This window comes from Ursus maritimus, unplaced genomic scaffold (assembly GCF_017311325.1).
Source record: "Ursus maritimus isolate PB19 unplaced genomic scaffold, ASM1731132v1 scaffold_11, whole genome shotgun sequence".
Classification (NCBI taxonomy): Eukaryota; Metazoa; Chordata; class Mammalia; order Carnivora; family Ursidae; genus Ursus; species Ursus maritimus.
In genome coordinates this window covers 64,463,107-64,483,147 of record NW_024423453.1, presented here as the reverse complement: position 1 = coordinate 64,483,147, position 20,041 = coordinate 64,463,107, and the positions used below count along the sequence as shown (strand labels likewise).

Here is a 20,041-nt window from a genome sequence, read left to right as displayed (position 1 = left end):
ATGACTGTGAATAGTAAATATGCGTATTTGTTGGTCAGCAAAACCAAGGAACAAGAGCTATGGCAGTTGAAAAAGTCTGTCTGATTCCAGGTTATTTTTCCTGGGTTTTGTCATCAGGGACCTTTTCCTTTTCATCTCATCAACAATGTGGTACCTTTTACCATTTGATAAAGAGTAAGGACATGTCCATTGGTCAACAACCAGAACTTAAAATCTGCTGGAATAAGGTCAGAGACCATTTCAATTACAGCTGAGGAAAATGAAATTTCCATTTTATTCCGTGCCTTGTACAGGGAGCACACTAACTCTTAGCAGGAAGGTGTGAGTGAAAAGAGATTGAGTTTGTCTAATAGAAACTCATGGTTATGGCGAGTGACCCAACGTGATTAGAGGGGGCAAAAGCCACACAGGAACTCATGACGGGCTATACCATGTTGCGGAATGGGGGAGTGGGGAATGGAGGTCAGACCTGTATGTTACGGTGGTCCAACCGGATCCGACTCACGTGGCTCAGTTTTACACTCTTCATTATCCTGGTTTTCTTCCCCCTAATTGCTCACTATTATCTCACTACTCTGGATGAGGCTGATGAGGCAGGCAAGCGGATTTTTGGCCCAAGGGCTGGTAATGAACTATGCGAGGTAAAGCATGTGCTGGACCTTTGCCGGATTCGTGAGTCTGTAAGTGAGGAGCTCTTGCAGCTGGAAGCCAAGCGGCAAGAGCTGAACAGTGAAATTGCCAAGCTGAATCTGAAGATTGAAGCCTGTAAGAAGAGTATTGAGAATGCCAAGCAGGACCTGCTTCAACTGAAGAATGTCATTAGCCAGACGGAGCACTCTTATAAAGAGCTGATGGCTCAAAATCAGCCCAAACTTTCTCTGCCTATCCGATTGCTTCCGGAGAAGGATGATGCTGGTCTTCCTCCCCCAAAAGTCATACGGGGATGCCGGCTGCACAATTGTTTCGATTATTCTCGCTGTCCTCTCACCTCCGGTTTTCCAGTCTATGTGTATGACAGTGACCAGTTTGCCTTCGGCAGCTACCTGGATCCTTTGGTCAAGCAAGCTTTTCAGGCTACAGCACGAGCCAATGTATATGTTACAGAAAACGCGGACATTGCCTGCCTTTATGTGATATTAGTGGGAGAATTACAGGAGCCAGTAGTGCTTCGGCCTGCCGAACTTGAGAAGCAGCTCTATTCTCTACCACATTGGCGGACAGATGGACACAACCATGTCATCATCAACCTGTCTCGGAAGTCGGATACACAGAATTTACTATATAATGTCAGTACAGGCCGTGCCATGGTGGCTCAGTCTACTTTCTATGCTTCCCAGTACAGACCTGGCTTTGACTTGGTAGTATCGCCACTAGTCCATGCCATGTCAGAGCCCAACTTCATGGAAATCCCACCACAGGTGCCAGTTAAGCGGAAATATCTTTTCACCTTCCAGGGTGAGAAGATTGAATCACTGAGATCCAGCCTTCAGGAGGCCCGCTCCTTTGAAGAAGAAATGGAAGGTGACCCTCCAGCCGACTACGATGATCGTATCATTGCTACCTTAAAGGCTGTACAGGACAGCAAGCTAGATCAGGTCCTGGTAGAATTTACCTGCAAAAACCAGCCTAAACTCAGTCTGCCTACTGAATGGGCACTGTGTGGTGAACGTGAGGACCGCTTAGAATTACTGAAGCTTTCCACCTTTGCACTAATTATCACTCCTGGGGACCCTCACTTGGTTATTTCGTCTGGGTGTGCAACACGTCTCTTCGAAGCCCTGGAAGTCGGTGCTGTCCCAGTTGTGCTGGGGGAGCAAGTACAGCTTCCTTACCAGGACATGCTGCAGTGGAATGAGGCCGCCCTGGTCGTGCCCAAGCCGCGTGTTACCGAGGTTCATTTTCTGTTACGAAGCCTCTCAGATAGTGATCTGCTGGCTATGCGGCGGCAAGGCCGCTTTCTCTGGGAGACTTACTTCTCGACCGCTGACAGTATTTTTAATACCGTGCTGGCTATGATTAGGACTCGCATACAGATCCCAGCTGCTCCCATCCGGGAAGAGGCAGCAGCTGAGATCCCCCATCGGTCAGGCAAGGCGGCTGGAACTGACCCTAACATGGCCGACAATGGGGACCTGGACCTGGGGCCAGTGGAGACGGAGCCGCCTTATGCCTCACCCAAATACCTCCGCAACTTTACTTTGACTGTCACTGATTTTTACCGCAGCTGGAACTCTGCTCCGGGGCCTTTCCATCTGTTCCCCCACACACCCTTTGATCCTGTGTTGCCCTCAGAGGCCAAATTCTTGGGCTCAGGGACTGGATTTCGGCCTATTGGTGGTGGAGCTGGGGGTTCTGGCAAGGAGTTTCAGGCAGCACTTGGAGGCAATGTTCCACGAGAGCAGTTCACAGTGGTGATGTTGACCTATGAGCGGGAGGAAGTGCTTATGAACTCTCTAGAGAGACTGAATGGCCTCCCTTACCTGAACAAGGTAGTGGTGGTATGGAATTCTCCCAAGCTACCATCAGAGGACCTTCTGTGGCCCGACATTGGCGTCCCCATCATGGTAATAGAAAAATGAGCAGTTTGTTTTACTGCATGAGATAGCATTTTACTCATAATCCCTTTTCCAAATATATATAATGTATATCTTTGTAGACATACATATATTTTTTTTAACTATACAGATTTCCTTTCCCCATGGAATTTCTGCTTGCTTCTTTTTTGGTCCTTTCAGGCCTTGCCAGTTCCATCTCTGCTACTCACTTCCCGAATCTCCTAAGACTCACCAAAACTGAAATTGATATTGGCCCCATGAAGGTTTACAAAAGTCCTTCAGTTACCCTGTTGATGTCTTCCATGTCATGACAAAGATGTTGATGAGAATGATGATGACAAAGCTAATACTTAGGAAGTGCATATGACCCAGGCAGTGTAATTTAGGGTTTATAGAACTTACATCATTATTACAGTTTCTTCACTTTATATCTATGGAAACAGAGGCTTAGAGAGGTTAACTCTTTTGCCTAAGGTCGTAATCATGACAAATCATGGAGGAGCTGAGCTTTAGTGTGTCTGATTCCAGAAGCTGCAGTTTTAATCACCTCCCAGATTTAGCAAGAAGACCCATTTCTTTATTAGGATATTGTAGAGGTTTTTTGGAAGATTGGAGTTGGGGTTTGAAATATTTGGAAGTTGGAGATCCTGAACCTTTTCTATGGTCTCTCACAGGTTCTTTCTCATTCTTTACCTTATCTTATCTGTCATGATTTGGATGCTGTGTTTTCCAGGAAAAATAATAGTCAGTTATGCAGGATAGGGCTTTAGTTCTGAGGGCTTTGTTTACCCACCTTCTGGCATAAATTTGGCAGTCTAGTAGATTACCCATTTATCTTAAATGTGAGGCCTTAGAGCAAGTCATAAGCAAACAAACTGCCACTAGTTACCCTGTGTCATGGATACTTTCCAGAAAAAGGTAGCAAAGACAGGCAGAAGTTCCGAAGGGCCCTGCATTGCCAGAAGCTTGCCTAAGAAAATTAGTATAGTTTTGAGGAAGAATCTGTTTAGAAGGGGAATGCTTGCTCTAGACTGGTTTTTTAAAATTATATCCGCAAGAAACTGATTCATGTGAAATATTTTCTGAGCAGCCACATGGTATGAGTTTTGGAGTAATAAGACAGGACAGTATGAGTTTTGGAGTAATAGAGACCTAGGATTAAGTAGTCAATTTTGTGATCTTTGATGAGTTAATTAACTTCTTTGACTTAAGTATTAGAGAGGAAAATAAAATAATACAAGTAAGGAATCTAGAAAGGTACCCAATAATTATTTGATTCCTACTTATCCCCTCATGTCCAAGAAGCTGGAACACAGTATGGATATGCTGCCTATGTTATGGACAACTTTAACTCGCTTCACTGATAAAGGCCTCTTCTGTCCTCTGCATAATTTCCCTTTGTGTCGTAGCTGTTACTACCTTCTCCTGTACAGATCTTTGTTTTAAATTTTCTCTCTACCACTGCTAGTCTTTTCTTTTTTTAATTTTAATTGAATTTATAATTTATTTTAATTGAATTTATAATTTGAATTGAATTGTAGGGTTCTAAAAACTTTTGATCCCAGAATTTATCTTGTATGGTAAGAAAAATGTTGTGAATGAGAAGGTTTCTTCATAGATTTCTTTCCAAATAAATTTCACTTTTTTCTTTCCCCGTTACAACTTTTTAAATATCATTGAAATTAAAAAAAAAAAATTTGTTCTGTGAAAGGTGGATGCTGCTCAAATAGAATAATAAAGCAGCCTTTGTTTTCCATTTTTCCTGAGTTTTCTTTGATAAGGATCCTGAGTCTTGATAAGGCTATAGAGAAGCCGATGCCTCTTTAACAATGACTGAAATTTGTTAGAGAACTTACCAGAACTAATCCTTTCTTTTAACTCTGGTGGGAAATAAGTAGTCCTCTTTGATTACTGGGCAGCTCATTGCAATAATACAATGCCTAGTTGGAAAATGCCAGAAACTTTCCAAATGGGAGGCCATTCTGAATAGCTTGTTCATATTAGCGATACCAGTTATTTCTAGTTCTTCTGAAAAAGAGGAAACAGTTTCAAGTTGGAGAATTCACTGTATTCTCTAAATATTTTGACTGTGCTTTCTATTTAAGAGAGGCAGATTTTTGTGGGCAGTGGTTCAGTTGCTGACCTCTTGGGGATAGAGCCAACATTACCAGGTATCGAGACTAGGAGGGACCGGCAGCTCTCTCCCCTCTGGAGAAATGGCACTATTACGAGACATCGTGGACTAATTTTCCTACCTGGGATGCAGACGTACCCTATCCGTTATGTTATAATTAACAGGTCTTTATAAAATTAGCAGTAGGGTGATTCCCAGGCAGTCTCTCAGATTCCAATCCTTCAGGGAAAATGATTTGAAATTAGCATATTTGAATCAACCCAGGAATCCACATACCATTTCAGAAAATGATGGGAAATTTGTGCTTCTCTTGTGCTCGGGTTCTCATCTAAGCATTAGGATAAATGCTAAATATTTGTGAGCTATGAAATCTATTGAGCCCTAGGTTTTTAGTAGGGAGGGATTGTCTTAGGGGCGCCTATGGTATTTCTTTATTAAAATTCCTCATTCTTGTCTATTATTTAGATGACAAAGGGGAAACTACATTGGATATGTCAGTAAAGATATCTGCCACCACCCTTGGATACTCTTCTTCCGAATGCTTTAATTCTCATCAGTTCAAATGGGATAGGGCCTGGGCAAGGTGACTGGACTCCATCCAGAGAGATGGCGGAAGTGCCATTAGTTGAAGTAGCTGTCTCGTCAGAATGGTGTGGGGCTGCTGAACAGACGTGGTGATGGTGGGTGACTGCTGTGTCTCTTGCCTGTTTTGTAAACAGTTGAATCAGGTTCCTTAGTTCTGGGAGCGTAACAACAAAGACCATCTAATGGAAGTCAAGTGGAGAGAAGTATAATGCCAAGGGATTTGAAAGCTAGTCCCTCCCAAAACTCCTTACTGGGTTGGGTTACCACCACTTTCATTGCATCTTAAAGATGTTCCACTGTTTCCAGGTCTCCCTTCTTTCTGATGGTATGTCAGTGGTTTTCAAATTTTTGTTTCCCTGTACGGAATATGTTCTTTTTCTCTGGCTGCTTTCAAGACTTTATATTTGGTTTTCAGCAGTTTGAGTATGATATGCCTTGGCATGGTTTTCTTTGATTTGTGTTCTGACTGGGATTCACTAAGCTTCTTAAATCTGTCAATTTTTTTTCCATCATATATTGGGAAATTTTTACTTCATTATTTATTCAGATATTTTTTTCTGTTCCATTCTTTCTCTCCTCTCCTTTGGGGACTCCGTTATATGTATATTAGACATTTTGCTTTTGTCCCACAGTTCTCAGTGTCTGTTCATTTTCTTAAACCTTTTTTTTCTATTCTGCAATTTTGATAATTTCTCTTGATTTATCATCGAGTTCACAGACTTTTGTGTCATCTCTACAGTTAAGCTCATCCAATCAATTTTAAATTGCAAATATTGTATTTTCCAGTTCCAGAATATCCATGTTTTTAAAATAATAGTTTCTGTTTCTCTGCTGAGATTTCCTCTCTTTTTTTCCATTCTGAGTATACTTTATTGAACATAGTTATAATAGCTACTTTCACATCTTTGCCGATTCCAACATATAGGTCACTTGGTGGATTTGTTTTAATTGATTTTCTTCCTTCTTGAGGGTCATGTTTTTCTAGTTCTTGGTACATCACATAGTTTTGTACAGTATGAATGTTATATTGTGAAGACTGGATTTTGTTTTATTTCTCTGAAAAGTATCAATATTTTAGTTTTCGCAAGCAATTTATTTGGTTGGACTCAGACTGCAAGTTCTGTCTCTTGAGCAGCAACTCAAATCTTAGTTCGATCCTTTTATCTTTTGTTGGTCGGCTTGCAGACAGCACCAAGCATGCACACATGGTTTAGAGGTGGGCCAGCAACTGGGTAGTTTATACATAGAACTTGAGCTCCCTCTATCTGGCTCTCTCTTTCCTGGAATCTCCTTTCTTTCCCAGGGCTGTTTTTGGCCCACTCTCTTCCCTCTTGTTCTTTAGGCCAGAAAGACTTGGATGCTGTATGTGAATTTAGCTGTCTGCTGACTCTGGCCTTCTGTCAGGATAAAAGCAACGGTGATTCTACTCATGTTGGTAATTCCTTCCTAAATTTCAGCTCCTCTCTGGAATTTACCACCTTCTGCTCACTGTCCAGTGCCTTCAAGTAATTGCTTTCTTGGTATTTTTGTCCAGAGTGTATAGTTACCATCTGCAGGAGGTTTGGGTCTGGTAGGAGCATCCGTCCTGAAAGCAGAAGGTAATCTCCAAGTAACGCCAAATTTTGGTTTGAGTTATTGCTTCATTCTGACCAGTTAACACGTCTTCCTCACTCTGCTTTGTATTCTGGAAAATAGTAATAAATAGGGTGGCCTTGTTTGGAGCATTCTGTGGAATTAAGAACATCAAAATCTGTCCTTTTTGAGTTTGAAAACTTGGGTTGTTGTGAAGGAGGACATGTTTCAATAATTAACAGTGTGGTCTTGCTCACTCAAAACACCACTCATCTTCACACTGCATATTTACTCATTTCTCAGACAGTCTTGTGGGCAGCCAGTTCCTCAATTCTTAATTTTTAATTATCTTCTCCATGAAGGGTACAGTTAATTTACCCAGGGTGCCTGGGAAGGCTTCTTTGAAGAGGTGACATGTGAGCAGAAGCCTGAGTGAAGTCAGGGAATGGGCCATGTAAATTCTGGAGGAATATATAGAGAATGGCCAATGCAAGAAGCTTGTCAAGTTCGAGATGTGGCAAGAATGCCCCATGTATCTGGGGTGGAGTGATCGAGGAGAGCATTTGAAAGCAGGTTGGAGAAAGCAGAAGTCAGCACGTGTAGAACCATGTCGGCCATGGTAAGGATTGGAGATTTTATTCTAGGTATGTTAGGATGCCATTAGAGGGTTTTGAGTGAGGAGTAATATGATATGTGTCAGACTATGGAGAAAAGAGCAGAATGTACAGCTCAAAGGCTATTTATTATTGCAGTAGCCTAGGTGAGGTGTGTTGACAACTTGGACCAGGGCAGTAGTAGTGGGGAGGGTGACTTAAGCATATCACACCTCCCTTGTAGACTCCAAGGTCTCTGTGGAAGTGGTAAGGCCAGAATGCGCCCATTTTTCCTAATGAAAATTATATATAGAGATATGACTGTATTTTTTCTGTACTTACTTCTCCTTCCCAGCCCTTGATAATAGAATTGAAAAAAAGAGAATTCTATTTTGGGAACCTGATGTCATGCCAGGGTGGTTATTGTCATGTCAGTCATCATACCAGTAGTCAACTAAGGGAAGAAGAGGGAAGACTAGATGAGAATTCAATGTCATTAATATTCAGACTTGGGTCTCTGCCAGTCAGGCTGTTAAAGGCTTTACTTCTGGCTAGACCTCAGGCGACAGTAGAGATAATTCTAAAGGCTATTCCTTAGAAAGTTGATACACTATTTTCATCTGTGCCCACTCCCCTTTAAAAAATATTACTCGAATATATCAGATGATTTCCTAAAATTGTGATTTTGAAGCACAACTAATACGAGAAATCTTGTCCAGCTTTTCTAGGTCCAAGACTGTACAAAGTCTGGTAAATTTCATTAGGTATTGGTGTATCTGGGTTTTTTTTTTCTTTACATTTTATTTAATAATGTGGTAATTATAGCTATGGCTCTCTTTTTTCTGTTTGAGAAGGGGTTGCATGGCTGTGAAGGAGAATTCTATAAAACAGAGCTACCAGAAATCAGAAATTAATAGCAAGAATTATAAATGTATAGCATAAAGGAATTGCTGAAAAGTCATGTTGCATAAATGGTTTCCTAATTGCTACAAATCAGTTCTTTAGGTAGAATCTTCCCCCTCTTAGTCTATATGTACTCTTTTTATTAATTCAAAGCAAGGAATCTGAGGTTGAGAATTTTATTGCTTTAGGTCACTCAGCTAATTAATACTGAAATTAGAACTTAGGATTTCTGACCATGGTCAGTACATATTTTTCTTTTTGACCAAATCTAAATTTCTTGAAAAGGCACCGTTTCTATATATATATGTAAAATGTTCACAAAATAAAATAGGAGATTGTATTAATCTTATGTAATAATAAGTGCTAACAATTTTTGAGCATTTTCTATGTGCTAGGTCAGCACTGTGTTGTGCTCTTGATATGCATTCTCTCATTTGATGATGAACCTCTAACCTATGCTATTTTACCTACAGTTTCATAGGGATCATGTATAACTTTTGCTCTTACATGAGTTAAAACAGACTTACAACCTAAAATATATTATTTTTTAATACTGCGTTAGACCCAAATTTAAAGTAAGCTGTAAATAGGAAACCAGTTCACTGTGTTACCTTCTTAATTCTTTTCTCTTCCTGCTGTGCATTTCCTAACTTTTTGTCCCCACCACTTGGTGTTTATTGAATGAATTCCTTGAAACATCAGTATATCTTAATGCTCCTGGGCCTTCCTCTGTTGATCACCATCACCTCCAGCTGTTTCACATGGGTTCTACAAGTAGGTGTACTTGGCTCCGTGCTTCCTTTTGGACCTCATTTTCTTGATTCCTGAGCTCTATGATGGGTTACTTTTTTAAGTTAGAGGAAAGGGGAGGATGGAGGACAAAAGTTAGATGCTGTTTACCTAGTTGCCTGTATGATGACTAGACATAAGTTTCATTTTCAGAAATGTATTCATTACAGAAGTACATTATACGTGTGTATGTATTGAGGCTGGAAACTGCTGGCTTTGGCTGAACAAAATTTGATCTTGAAGAGAAAAAAGGGCACCCTGGTGGCTCAATTGGTTATAAGTGTCCCAACTCTTTATTTTGGCTCAGGTCATGATCTCAGGGTTGTGAGATGGAGCCCCACCATTGGGCTCTGTCCTGGGCATGCAGCCTGCTTGGGATTCTCTCTCTCCCTCTCTTTAAAAAGAAAAAAAAAAGAAAAAGAGAGAGGGAAGAGAAAGGATAACATTATATGTGTATTTAAATTGCTGAATTTAGTAGGTGGCATTATGTGTTTGTGTGATGCTTTGTATTTTCCACCTACATTTTTTTTTCTATTTTTTTTAAAGATGTATTTATTTGAGAGGGAGTGAGTGCATGTGCACATGTATGTGTGAGCCAGGGTGGGGCATGGGGAGAGGGAGGGAGGGAATCTCAAGCAGACTCCCTGCTCAACATGGAGCCTGATGTGGGACTCCATCTCACGACCCTGAGATTATCACCTGCGTCGAAGTCAAGAGCCAACCACTTAACCAACTGAGCCACCCAGGAGCATTTATTAATTTTATTACTTCTCAGGTGTGTTTTACCTATTTGTGCTCTCTGTTCTTGGTCTGCTTTCTAACTTGGGTTAATTCACTTAATCTTTTCATGCCCCATTTTTCTTGCCTAGCAACTTCAAAGATCTGCGTGTGGCTAGTCATGAGCTGCTTTTATAAAAGATTCCATATTTAGGTATTTCTTCTATTTGAATCCAAATTCATCCTGCTACATTTAAACAATTATCGCTTACTAATTGTTGACATAGTCTATTGTTCCTTGTTAATAGTAATAACTACTTACATTTCCATCCCTTACATATTAAGAGATATTTGCTAACTATTGGGCATCAAATTTATCATGATAACTAATTAAATATTTACGATGTAAATTGATACTTTCCTAGTTAATATGGGTTTGCTGATTTGGTCTGGATTTAGAAGCCAAATGCCTTGTTAGCATACTAGGAGAAAGGATCCTATTAGAATAGTAGCTCTTTATCATTCATAAATTCCAGAATTCCTCAAGAACCAACTTGAATGTTACCTGAGGTTACTAATTATTTTTTGATCTTGCATACACTTGCATACATTTGCATATGTTAGGGTTCCAGGCCATGATTGCTGAACTGTCACATTGTAAGACAGAGATGCAGTGAGAGAAAGTTAAGGCTTTTATGAATGATGGTAAACAGGAGAACTAGTGAAGCATCCCCAGGAAGCATTATATGTGAAACAGGAAAAATGAATGTTACTGGGCATTGCTCTTGACTTGATAGTTATAGGTTGATGAATTGTGTTGCTGTAGAAAACTAGATTAAATACTAGGAGGTTTCAATATATAGAATGTTATAGTTTTGATGCATAAATTTATCAAGTCTTTATTTTAAAAATAGAATGGACAGGGCTAAACTAAGGCTTATTTCCAATCATTTGTTCATTCATTCATTTATAAAATGTTTGTTGAACATCTGCTGGATGCCAGGCACAGTAGCCTATACATTCTGGTCAGCGTCGTAACCAGTAATTCAGTAACATGAAGGTCAGTCTTCATGTTCACAGGTTACTAAGATATAATCATACGGCATGAAAAAATAGCCAATGTTGAGGAAGAAGGAGTTTTTTCATATGAAAAACAAAAACAATGTCAACAAAAATGAGAATATTTCCTAAACACGACTCATTTTTTTCATGTTTGATCTGCCATGTCTCAAACTCTTAGAGGCCAATGCTGATCTGCAGGTCTGCATTACAAATATTTAAGTTTTTTTGTCCTTATGATTTTGGTGCCAAAAAGGTAATGTTGTTTGTGAGCTAACCAGAAATAAGCTGCTGCAATTCATGATGTTGTGTTTCTGTGAATCCTCAAATTTTTTCTTTTATTCTGATGGCTATTGCATCAGTTTCCTAATCCTGAAAATTTTGCTGCCATTCAGCCCAGAGGGGTTGTGCCAGGATGAGCAGAAGTAGTATGTGTACTGTATTTCTGGAATCCATAGTTGTTGTTTTTTTTAAGATTTTATTTATTTATTTGAGAGAGAGAAAGCACGCACGGGGTGGGGGGGAGAGGGAGAGGGAGAAGCAGACTCCCCGCTGATTAGGGAGCCCACCGTGGGGCTCGATCCCAGGACCCTGGGATCATGACCTGAGCCGAGGGCAGATACTCAACTGACTGAGCCACCCAGGTGCCCCCATAGTAGTTGTTCTTAATGGATTTGCCTCTTAATGGACTTTAATAAACTTGCTAAAAAAAAATGGATATGAAATCTAGGCAAAATACATTTGGTATTAGATCTTCAGTTGTAAGTCTTCCAAAGAACAAGCAGGTCTTCTTGATTTGATTTACTTTGTAAATTGGATAAAAATTTTGGGTATGCTCTAAGCATCAGATCATGACTATTTTAGTTTTTGTTGTTGCTTGTTTTTAGGGTGAGTTAGGTTGTTTATAAGATCGTCAAGTTTGGCTGATGAACAAGTTCCATTTCTGCACACATCATGGTGCTGTATTCATTTAGCAGAGAGGGCACTTCCTTACCTTCACACAACAAGGAAGTGGTGGAGTTGGAATTTGAGCTCAGGCTTTTCTGATTGACTCCAAAGCCTTGCTTTTTCCTCTACCAACCCTCTCAAAATAAGAATCACCTGGGGATTTTGCAGGTTCTTACTTGGTAGGTTTGGGGTAGGCCTACATTTCTAAGAGAGTCCTAGGGAGGACAGGGAGGCCCCTGTTGCTGATCTGTGGCTCACACTTTTGAGTACTAAAGCTCTGTGCTACATTCCTGGATTACTAATTTTGCTGTAGATGATCCTCCTCGTGTCTAACCTGCAAAACTGATAATCTACAATTGAATATTCAAGAACTGGATTTTAAATTATTTCTTTTCATTTTAAGCTACGTGTATTCATTGCTAGAGTTGAGGGGGGAGCTTTGTTCACCTGAACTGGCAGAATTGCAGCTCTGTATTAAGTGAATGCCAGGCGCGTTAGGAAAGTAAAAGGAAGGACCAAGGGTAGTTTGTTGGGTATGGCAGAGCAGATAGATGCCACAGTCCATTGATTGTAAGGTGGACATTATTAACATTTTAACATCTCTGAAATTGGGTGCATCTTAAGATAGATGGCATTTTATGGTTGCTGAGGTTGGCATTTGGCTTCTGCCACTTCCTGGCCACTTTCCTGCTCCTTGGGGATGGAGCCCAGCAACGTCTGTGGTGAGTACTTGATCATCTCCCCCCTCCTTGCTCTTTTCCCCAACCCAGACATCAGTGCTTTGTTCTGTAACTGCTGAATCTGAGCTTGGGAGAGGCTTTAAGCCCAGGAATTTTTTTTTCACTGGTCAAACATGCTTCAGTGCAGGGTGGATTTCTGTGTCTATAGCTTGTCTCTGACAACTGTTCTCTGTAGTAGCAAATCTGTTATAGATCCTTTCTTGTCTTGACTTGGAAGGAACTCCTCTGGGGCTGAGGCAAAGTCTTAAAAAGCTCTTTAATAAAGTAAACATTCTAAGTGATAAACTATTTCACATGCTTTCTTATTTGGCAGCATTTTTCATTCTTGATGGTACACAATTAATAATGCATTTTCCATAGGGCTTTGGTTTGATGAGAGTTCTGAATTTAATGTTTAAGTTTAGCAGAAAAAGACTGCTTTGGAGTTAGAAGGCACAAGCTAGTGTCTAGCTCTGCCACTTGTCATCTGTGTACAAGGTGAAAGTTGGACCATATGATCTCCAAGGCCCTTTGACTCTGAGCTAATTGGATTCTAAGTGTCTTAGAATGATTTAACTGAAGTATGCGGACTCTGCTCTAATAACATAGAAGTGATTAATTTTGAAGAGGAAGAAAGTGATAGGAGGCCTGAGAGCTGGGTCTCTAGGGAGAGAATAATTTTGGTAGAAGAATAAGAGAAAAAGTATTTTAAGCTGAAGAGACCATATTTGTGAGGTCATAGGAGCACCTTTGAAACCATTCATAAACTTTTAGACCCCACATGTAATTCCATTCATCAAGCTAGGTAGAGCTTATTCTCAGTACAAGTAAACGTTTCTGTTGAAAGTAAGGTGACTCTTCCAGTCTTTCTAAAAAGGCGATTCCTCAGGAAGTTCTCTTTGTTTCTGGTTTTTTGAGACTAAAATGATAGTTCCTCATCAGTTGGGTTAATTAGATACAGATACCATAAAAATAAAATGAGCTCTTAAAGTACTGAGTATGGTCATCCTCATTTGAGTGTTGGGCAGGGTGATTAACAAAGCTACTACCTACGTTGTAGTAAACTATGCTTATCTAAGGTAATGTCTAAGTAAAAAAAATTTTTTTTATAATGTAGTTAGTTCTATTTGGGCACTAATCTTTGTTTTGTGAAGAAAATACTGCTTTGCATGTATGCGTCACTTTGGATAGAGATTCTTTGAATAGGGATTTGCTGTGGATACAGCTGTTAATTTTTTTGAGTTAGGTACCCCTTGAAAGAAAATGTTTTTGTATGTGTAGTCAGTGGCTACAGGTGGGAATTGCAAAGGTGAGGTAATTAACCTCTACTGGGTGGGCTCTCCTTTTTTTTTTTTTTTTCTTAAATACCAGATAAAAGGCCTTAAAATTAGGCATCAGAAATGACACAGACTCAGGATTTCTGAGCTGGGTTTTAAAATATGAGCAAGCCTGTGGATTTCAGAGCTGGGAATTATGATCTCAGTTCTACTCTGCCACCTTGTGTTCTCTTGGGAAAGTTATTTTTGATTTCCCGAGACTGTGTTTATCGCTTATGTAAAATAATCCTCAGCTTTACCTTGTTACACAAGAAAATTAGTTAGCAAATGAATAAAGCTTAAAATGTGAAATCCTTATGCATTTGCTGAATTATAAGGCAGTTTCTATTCCTGAAATGCATATGCTCGGTTTTACAAGCCATAGGCAACCAGACAATTTAGTAAATTTAGCTACAGTCTCCTTTGACCTAAAGGCAGTTTGGGTTTTGCATTCTATGATGCAGCATTGGTCATTAGTGTTTTTACTTCCTCCTTACAGGTGGTCCGTACTGAGAAGAACAGTTTGAACAATCGATTCTTGCCATGGAATGAAATTGAGACAGAGGCCATCCTGTCTATTGATGATGATGCTCACCTCCGCCATGATGAAATCATGTTTGGATTTCGGTGAGCAGCTGATTTTCAATCAAGAAACACTTTTGTTTGCAAGTGACAAAACCAGCTCAAACTTGGATTAGGCAGCAAAATGACTGTCTTGGCTGACAGTGACAGAAATCCTCAGAGGTAGTAAGGGCTGACTTAGGACATAGCTGGTGATGTTGGAGAACTCCATTTCTCTTCATCTCGACGTTTTGCTTTCTTCTTTGTTGCCTTTGATTTCGCATAGGCTCTTCCTCTGAGGCCAGGGAGATGGATTCTGTGATTGGCTAGACCAGGGTTATCTGCCTGGCCCTGGAGCTGCAAGTACATCATCTTCCAGCCACAAACCACATGGACTGAGTAGAGGCAAGGGGTAGTTTCCTGAAGGAAACGTGAGGTTTTTGTGTTTATAGGAATGGGGAATAGCTCCTAGTTATGCAGAAGCAATATGTTGCTATGTGTTAGGGCAGTGGAAGGGTGCCAGAATCCTGGGGCTTGAAAGACTTAGGAAAGATGGGGTTAGATGCAAAGATCCAAAAGGAAAAATAGGGGGAGGAGATGAAGGAGGTAGTTCTGATGATGACAATGCATTACATTTGTTGAACCCATACTGTGTGCCAGAGACTGGCTGAGCACTTTGTGTGATTTATCTCATTAATACTCCTAAAACTTAATGATGTAAGTTGTAATCATCTCCATTTTACATAGGAATAAATTGAGATCCAGGAGAACCAAACCATGACGCTAGAAAGTAAGTGGCAGAGCTGGAATTCAAGTGCAGGTTTGTCTGACTCCAGAACTTGCAGTCAACCACTAAACTAACTATATTGTTTTCTTGACTCTTAGTAGTTCTTACTAGGGCTTATATATCCCAGTTGAGGGAATATTACAGGTAAGAGAATGGAGTAGATCAGGGCTATTTAAAGTGTATCATGGACTGGTATGCAGGCCATGGGCAGTTTATTACCTGTCCATAGTGAGGTAAATACAGAAATTGAGGGTAGGCGTTAGAGACTTTTAAAGCGATTTGACATTTATTGTGACATCCAGGTTTGTGATCATTTTCTCACGATTCAGTTTTGGATAACATTTATTAAATACAAATCGTATGTCATACAATTCACTCATTTAAGTGTATCATTCAATGGTTTTTAGTATATTTACAGAGCTATGCAACTTTCACCATGATCATTTTAGAAAGCTTCATTACCACCAAAAGAAATCCTGTGTACCCGTAAATGGTCACGTCCCATTTCCCTCCAACTGCTCTAAGCCCTAGGCAACCATTAATCTACCTGTTCCTCTATAAATTTGCTTTTTGTGGACATTGACTATAAATGGTACCATATCATACATGCTGTTTTGTAACTGGCTCCTTTCACTTAACCTCGTGTTTAAAAGGTTCATCCAGGGGCGCCTGGGTGGCTCAGTCGTTAGGCGTCTGCCTTTGGCTCAGGGCGTGATCCCGGCATTCTGGGATCGAACCCCACATCAGGCTCCTCCGCTGGGAGCCTGCTTCTTCCTCTCCCACTCCCCCTGCTTGTGTTCCCTCTCTCGCTGGCTGTCTCTCTCTGTCAAATAAATAAATAAAATCTTTAAAAAAAATAAAAATAAAAGGTTTATCCATCTCCTAGCATGTGTCAGCACTTCCTTCTGTATAGATATACACATTGTATTGGTCCATTTATTGGTTGATGGACATTTGGGTCATTTCTACTTCTTGGTTATTGAATGAGGCTGCTGTGAAAATTCATGTAAAGTGTTTGTATGCATTTGTATTTCCTTTCTCTTGGATAGATATGTCTGAGTGGAACTGCTATATAGTTTTCCACAGAGGCTGCATCATTCAATATTGCATCAGCAGTATACAAGTGTTCTGATTTCTGCACGTCCTCGACAGTACTTGCTAGTTTTTGTTTATTTATAGCCATCCTACTGTGTGTGAAGTGGTAGTTCAGTATCGTTTTGATTTGCATTTCCCTAATGACTAATGAAGTTGAGTATCTTTTCATGTGCCTAGTAGCCATTTGTGTATCTTCTTTGAAGAAATGTCTTTTCAGATACTTTGCCCATTGTTATTTGGATTATTTGTCTTTTTATTATTGCATTGTAAGAATTTCTTAACAGTCATTGGAAATTTGTGGTTTAGCCTCTCGTATGGAACTGGAGAATTATTTCTGGCTCTACTACCTAACGTTTCATCACCCTGACTCTTCTCATTTGTTTGGGCATCCTTTGATCTAAAAGCTTTTTCTCATCTCTCCAATTTGCTTATTTCACCCAATTGGGAGTGGAACAGTTCTAGTTTCAAAAGGAAAAGGCAGGTATAACAAGAACTACCTCCTCAGGCAAGAGATAATAGGGGTTTGGCTAACTTCAACTTACGTAGCAAAGAAAGAGGCAGATAGGTTCTTAATGGACAGGTAAAACAAAGGGAACCCAAGAGAATTGAAAATGTATGCCCATACAAAAGCAGTACGTGAATGTTCATAGCAGCATTATTTATAATAGTCAACATGTATAGGCAACACAGAAGGATAAATATCATATGATTCTACTTATATGTCAGACCCCCAGTGACAGATAGTCGAATGGTGGTTGCCAGGGGCTAGAGGAAGGCAGGAATGGGGAGTTAATTGTTTAATAGGCACAGAGTTTCAGGTTGGGAAGATGAAAAACTTCTGGAGGTGGATGGAGGTGATGGTTTTACAGTGTGAATGTATTTAATGCCATTGAACGGTGCGTGTAAACATGATTAAAATGATAAATTTATGTTACAGTATTTTGCCACACATACAAAAATCAGTTGTTAAAAAAATAAAGTGTATACAATCTAAACATCCATCAGCTAATGAATGGATTAAAAAAAAAGTGATATATCCATACAACAGAATACTATTTAGCAATAAAAAGGAGTAAAGTACTGATATGAGGTACCATATGGGTGAATCTTGAAAACAGGCGAAGTGATAGAAGCCAGGCACCAAAGGCCACATACTATTTGATTTTGTTCATATGAAATGTCCACAGTAGGCAAATCGATAAGAGTCAGATAGTAGATGAGTGGTTGCCATGGCTGGGGACAGAGGGAGATGGGGAGCGACTGCTAATGGGTATGGGTTTTCCTTTTGGAGTGATGAAAATATTCTGAAGTTAGATAGTGGTGATGGTTGCACAGCTTTGTGAATATACTAAAACCCAGTGAATGAGTCAAACACTTTTACATGAGTGAATTTTATGGTACGTGATTTGTATCTCAATAAACTTTATTGGGAAAAAGAAAGAAAAGACAGCACAACCTTAAGAGAAGGTATGGGATATGAACTGTAAGGTAGGTTTCTCTTCCTGGATCCACGTATCTCTTGTCTTGGAGCGGAATCTTTGAATTCTACAACAGGACATTGATCTTTTTCTCTGTATTTCATGGCTCTGGTTTATGAGTTTTTTTTTCCAAAGGGAACTAACCAAAACCTTTTCCTTTACCATGGTTTGGTATAGGTTCCTCAATATTTTGTTTTGGAGGGGGAGGAAAAGGCTTATATACTATCATAATGTAAGAAACATGGGATTTGGAAAAGAAACTCTTGTTTCTTAGGTAGGAAGCAAAATCTCACCTTACATTTTTTTACACATTTTTGGATTATTGATTTTACATTTAATTTTCTTACTGCATTTCAAATTATTTGGTTCTTAATGAACCAGAACGAAAAACATGGAAGTATAACCAGTAAGATTAAGAATGTCTCTTCGTATGATAAAGTCTGTATTAGTTTAATATGGACTTTAATATACTAAATGTACATTAAATGTAGTACTTTACATTTATGTACATTATTACATTTAATTTAATGTAAATGTACTGTAATATCTGAATATTTACTGATCTTTATTCAAAACTATTTTGCCTAAGTTTTGAAGATCATAAAATCAGCTTTCAATTAAAAATTAAAAGTAATGGGGCATGTAGGTGGTCAGTCAGTTAAACATCCAACTCTTGATTTTGTCTCAGGTCATGATCTCAGGGTGGTGGGATAGAGCCCTGCATCAGGCTCTGTGCTCAGCTGGGAGTCTGTGTGTCCCTCTCCCTCTCTTCCTCCCCCCTCCCTCTCCCACACCCTGCTCTCTCTCTCTCTCAAATAAATAAATCTTAAAAAAAAAAAATAACAGTAAGGGGTGCCTGGGTGGCTCAGTTGGTTAAGTGTCTGCCTTCAGCTCAGGTCATGATCTTGGAGTCCCGGGATCAAGCCCCACATTGGGCTCCCTCCTCAGTGGGAAGTCTGCTTCTCCCTCTCCCTCTGCCCCTCACCCTGCTCCTGCTCTCTCTCTCAACTAAATAAATAAAATCTTAAAAAAAATTAATAGTAATGTCTTTAGCTTCATTCAGGTAATCATTAAAAATTGTTTTGATCTTGCGTACTTGCTTAAAAATATGTCTTTATTTAAAATATGTAGTATTTGAACTGTTAACAGTTTTTTGTTATATTGAACTGAATATATTAATACGGAAGTGATGTGTGGTGAATGATGTGCCAAAATTCATACCACAAAAAGGTTGAATTGATGCACTTATTTCCAAGATGATAGTATTTAAGTTTGAAATATAAATAGAATATTACTCATGATTCAAATTCTTCAGTGGAATTCTATCTTGATTTCAGTATTTTTAAAATTTTCCTTAGTTTTTTGAAGTTTCATTTATCTAGCGAATTTTTTATTTTGGAGTTTGAGCTATAAAATTACCTTTGAAACTTTTTTCCTAATATAGTGTGTTGGGGGGCCCCTGGGTGGCACAGTTGATTGAGCATTGGACTCTTAATTTCCCCTCAGGTCATGATCTCAGGGTCATGGGATTGAGCCCTAGGCTAGTTAGGTCTGAGCCAGGAGTCTCCTGGAGTTCCTCTCTCCCTGTCCCTCTGCCCCTCCCTGCACTCTCTCTCTAAAGTGAGTAAATAAATTTTTAAAAATATATATATAGTGTGTTGGTAATTAGAATATTAATACATTTAAAGAACAATTCATTAAAGGTAAAGTATACCAAAGCCTGACCTACAATTTGGCACATATGTTAAAAATATTTAGTGCAGTGCAAGTTCGAGTATCATGTTAATGAACTGATTATGTGCAACATTTTTATGTAAATTGGTAGCATTAGCTATATTTGATATTTTATTTATTTTTTAAAAGATTTATTTATTTTAGAGCCCAGGCACATGGGTGGGGGAGGGTCAGAGGGAAAAGAAGAGAAGCAGACTCCCGTGTGGAGCTGGATTCAGCTAGATCTCACTACCCTGAGATCATGACCTGAGCCAAAATCAAGAGTTGGACGCTTAACCATTGAGCCACTCAGGTGTCCCTATACTCAATCTTTTAAAATGCCTAACTTTCAAATATCCACTGAGACCAAACTGTCTAAAACTACTGATGAGTTGTTCCAGGAATTTAGTTAAGCCTTTATTTGAGTTCATTCTACCACTTCTACCATTGCTTCCATATTGTTTTTTTTTCCTTATTATTTAATAAATAACAGTTGACTGTATCATGGTTGACATCC

The 20,041-nt window shown here is 39.4% G+C and overlaps 1 protein-coding gene across 2 annotated transcripts in view; it reads left to right on the top strand.

The window, feature by feature from the left end:
- Positions 1–233: 233 nt before the first annotated feature.
- EXTL3 (exostosin like glycosyltransferase 3) overlaps positions 234–20,041 on the top strand; it is a 36,589-nt gene continuing 16,781 nt past the window's right edge. For both annotated transcript variants that reach the window (XM_008705094.2, XM_008705095.2), the window contains exons 1-2: positions 234–2,564; positions 14,390–14,517. In XM_008705094.2, coding sequence (XP_008703316.1) covers positions 417–2,564; positions 14,390–14,517 — 2,276 coding nt within the window. In that variant the 5' untranslated portion in view covers positions 234–416. The remainder of the gene's footprint in view (positions 2,565–14,389; positions 14,518–20,041) is intronic.